General features: G+C 31.3%; 1 protein-coding gene across 2 annotated transcripts; it reads right to left on the bottom strand.

The window, feature by feature from the left end:
• Positions 1-636: 636 nt before the first annotated feature.
• Positions 637-3,854, bottom strand: LOC25493687 (proline transporter 2). 2 transcript variants are annotated; one of them, XM_013602264.3, is made up of 8 exons: positions 3,462-3,854; positions 3,078-3,302; positions 2,381-2,475; positions 2,108-2,294; positions 1,872-1,996; positions 1,546-1,761; positions 1,068-1,298; positions 637-958 (listed from the first exon to the last, which is right to left on the bottom strand). In XM_013602264.3, exons 1-8 carry the CDS (start codon positions 3,583-3,585, stop codon positions 809-811), a joined length of 1,353 nt encoding a protein of 450 aa, XP_013457718.1. In that variant the 5' UTR covers positions 3,586-3,854; the 3' UTR covers positions 637-808. The 2 variants fall into 2 exon arrangements, with proteins under 2 accessions (XP_013457718.1, XP_039689697.1); XM_039833763.1 differs by having other exon boundaries at positions 1,642-1,761.
• Between the last annotated feature and the right edge of the window lie 601 nt (positions 3,855-4,455).

Raw genomic sequence — 4,455 nt, 5'->3', positions numbered from 1 at the left:
AATGACATGTTAATGTCATTTTCCCATTTGGCACTATCACATAGGTATTTCTTTGCCATATCAGCGTTTTTGGATGATAAAATTGGAGGTAGGACGAAAAATGCAAAAAAAATGATAATTGAATGACCGTTTTGTTCTGTTTTAAAAAGGTATGCCATTTTCGTGAATAAAAAATTATGAATAAGGGGGTATTTTCGGAACAATGATATAAAGTATAATTGAATTGATTTTGGGGACTTTTTCCTTATATTTTAGATCAAAAAATTATGATGACTTTTGAGATTACAATTAAAGTTAGGGAGAGTGCTTGAACGTAAATCAATTGGTGAGCTATAAGATGATGTCGGAGTCTCAAGGAGGAGATCTGATTTGATATCCGAAAACTAACATAACTATTAACATTGCTGACAGCTGCCTATAAAAAAATTTAACCTCTTTTTTTGTTCACATATTATTAGTATAAAGTTTTCATCTGCCCGTTTAGAGATGATTAACCTAAGTTGAGACAAGACACACAAAGTTTAACGATCCAATAAAATATTTTCTTTTATAATTCCTTAACGGGACATTGATTAAAATTTCCCTTTTTTTTTTTTTTTTGATAAATACATTATACATTTTATAAAAACAAAATGATTTTTGCGCGACAACTTTCCTTATAACAATAGTTATGGTGGATTTAACCACAACTATACAATGATTTTACATTTTTCAATTCTGTAATGGTTTCTCATCAAATGTATATGTAAGATCAATTCCATTTCTTACTGAAATTAAGGCATATAGTTGATGAAATAGCAATCCACAATCATACATCGGCAAAGAATTGATACTTTTGAACGTTGTTGATTATGAACCGAAGAGCTGAAATTGTGGTTGCTATTGTAAGTAGAAATGAAACGACAATGTTGATCCAATGCCACACCTTCTTCTCTGTTCTAGCAGTTTTTCCCTTTATCTTTGATTAAAACAAAAGTATAAACAAATTAGTCGTATAACAACAACAACAACAATAATAATAATAATGTTCCAGAGACTTATCTTATATTTATGGACGGAGATAGTACCTTAAGAAAGATCATGCTTGGGAACATGAAGGTAAGAGGAACTAGTGAAAATGAGCCTAGCAAGTTTACAAAGTCACCCATAAAAGGAAATGCTGCAGCAATGAATGTATTCCCAGTATAGAAGCACATCCTTAGGAGAAATAAGCGTTTCAAATTCTCCCCTGAATGCATACCCTTGCCAATTTCTAGAAATCTAGTGTCCAAAGCCTCATGAATTGGTACCACAAATAACTGTATTAAAAAAAAGTAAAAATAATAAAATAAACTTACCCTTTAAGTAGCTAAAAAAAGTGTATGTATTTACTCAAACTCAAATTCAATTTAACCATTCAAAAAATGAGCACGAACACTGGACATGACATAGACACGGACACGTCGGAACCGCTAATAATTTAAGAAAATTATATAATTTATATAATTTGAGATTAGCTGTGTCTGATACCGAGACACAGCTAATATGAGAAGTGTCCATGCTTACATGTTGAGAAACTGCAGACTGAAGAAAGACGATGACATTAACGAGCACATTGATCCATCTAGGACCACTTAGATTTTCAGGAAGATATGAAGATACCATTGACCCATAAGCCCAATATCCAACAATAGTAACACCATAATAAAACAAGGCTCCTACTGTATATTGTGAGTACAAGGCTTTCCTCATGTTCTTCACAGCTGGCTTACGTAGAGTGGACTGTATTCATTAATTTACCAAAAAATTAATTACAAAAGGTGGAAACAAATTAAAGAAAAATAGTTCAATATTTATTAATTATTGAAGTTGTACAGAATATGATATATGACCTGTATCTCAGGAAGCATGCCACTAGTGTTGGTAACAATGATAGCAGAAATAGCACCAAAACTGTTGAACACTTTGTTCACTTTGCTTCCACTAACACTGTAATCCTTGTCCGAATTTGATTTCCCTGCCAACATAAATGGATAAGGTTGGCTTAATTTAATGCTATGGTTTGACTAGGGACAAAAATATATTTTGAAATCAAAGGTGGTGAATATATAATGTTAAATTAGTTTACCATCTTTGACTGCAACACTGACAAGAAATGCTATGTATGCTAGAGTGACAACAGCTGAAGCTCCTAGCCAATTTCTCATAGAAGATAATGTTGGAATGGAGAAGGAAAAAATGAAGTATGCTGCTCCTGTTACTACTATGTAGTATTGAAGTCTCCAAGGAGAATCACTAAATTCTGCGTTGATTTCCTATCACAAAAAACAACCACTTTTATATAAAAAATTACTCATTTAATTAATTGATCCAATCATTTATATTTGTAAACTTTATTTACCTTAAGTGCCTTGCCTCCAAGGAGGATGAAACCCATGTTCCCAAGAAGAAGGGTCAAAAACTGAGAAGTCCATGTTAGGTGATACATCTTCGTTCCTAGGGAAATATGGAGTAATAATTTCATTAAGAATCTCTTTCAGAGTTTCAATTAAGAGGAACATATGATTGAAGTTTGAAGTTAAGAAAAAAACAAGTTAATTAGTTTAAAGACAAAGGCGTGTTTTTAGGAAACAATTTCATCTTAATCTCGCCACGAAATCTTAATTTTGTATGTCTATGCACATCAAACACATGATTTTGGTTTATATAGATCACTATTTTTTTATGTAGTCACATGATTTTGGTTATATAGTTCTCAATTTTTTATGTCGCAACAACGCATAAGTTGCATGATCTAGGTCATGACTTTGTGATTTTTTTTTTATGTCTATGCACTTCAGTCACATGATTTCGGCCATACACATCACTGTTTTTTATGTCTCTACATATCAGTAACATAATCTAGGCCATGACATCGTGATTTTTTATGTCTCTAGATATCAGTCCCATGATTTAGTCCATACCATCGTAATATTTTATGTTTTTGTCCATCCCTTGCATAGAATTTTTTGCAATATTAAAGATTGTGACGTGATCATGTGGCCTCAATTTCTGCAATATAAAATTTTGGACAAAGAATTTAATAATGAAAAACTGACCGTAAACAAATCCCATGAGGTCTCTATATCGAATGAACCTACGACCGTCGATGAAATGAAAAGCTGCCAAGAGCCAATTAGCATAAGCTGTGTAGAGTCCAATAACAAAGAGCAATATGATACCCCATGTCCAACCTAATGGAACCATTATCAGGTTAGAGAAACTGAATATCCAACCACAGTTGAAGCCTGTCACCAACATCAACCCCACTTGTTGCCATGAATCTGCAAATTGAATGAAACACCCATTAATGATGTTAACAATTACTAACAAAACAGCATAGAAAAATGTATGAATCATGTATAAGACAATAGTTTACATGAAAAAAATAAAAGAAACATAAAAGTTAAAACATAATTTAGCTGAGAATAAGAGTAATATACCTTTGTCAATAGTATGAGCAGTGGAAAGGTCATAAGAATCATTTGAGATATTCTTGTCTTCTTGACCATGTTCTAGGTTGAGAGTGAGAGAGTTATCATTGCTTGCTCTACCTTCAACCTCCATGGTGAATATGTTAACTCATTCCAATTTCCAAAAACGCAAGAGTTTGGTACACATATATATCTAAAAGGTTGGAGCACACTAAAGTGGAAGTCTATGTCAGACTCAAATAATTTGGATAGATAAATAATCAGTGGGATTATTTATCGTTTAGTGAAGACATTCAAACTTAGATTTGAAAATTTTAAAGAAACAAAGAAAAGATGAGATGAAAGTATTTTCAGTATTTTATTTCTTGGTCTAATAAGGTTTTTTTTTCTTTCGAAGGGGGTCTGATAAAGTTAGTGGTGCAAAAAAGGTGAGTGAAAATATGTCTTTATAAATAAAATTAAGAGATGATATAGACGTAATTTATCTAATATATAATTAAATTATTATGTCTTTACAAGATTCTCAATCCATGACCAACTGTCGATTACAATAATTGCCTAAAAGGGCTGAGAATTTTTTGTTTTTAGCGGACGTATAGGAATGGAGTAATTTTGATAGGAAAAATTATATTTGTACGATCAATTTTGTGACAACTTTATCCTCTCACATTTGCATTTTATTTTTACTTTTATCACTCTGTTGTTTTAGTTTTTGTGTCAATGACTACTTTTCTTTATAAATTTATAGTTGTCCCATAATTATTTAAATAACACTTATCCTTTGATATGATGTCGGTTTAAAACTTATTAGACATCCATCGAATCGAATATCATAAGTAAAAGAAAAAAGAAAAAAAATTATATACATTTCCGTAAATGTTTTTTCCTAGGATTTCTTATAATTTCTAATTTTCTCACCTAAAAAAAAGTGCATTTTTAGTAAATCATACAAAAAAACATGTATAAAAATGTACTGAAGTTTTGTCCTATAAAAAATTAATCG

Source organism: Medicago truncatula, chromosome 4 (genome assembly GCF_003473485.1).
Source record: "Medicago truncatula cultivar Jemalong A17 chromosome 4, MtrunA17r5.0-ANR, whole genome shotgun sequence".
In the NCBI taxonomy this organism is placed as follows: Eukaryota; Viridiplantae; Streptophyta; class Magnoliopsida; order Fabales; family Fabaceae; genus Medicago; species Medicago truncatula.
This window is presented reverse-complemented; position numbering and strand designations above follow the sequence as displayed.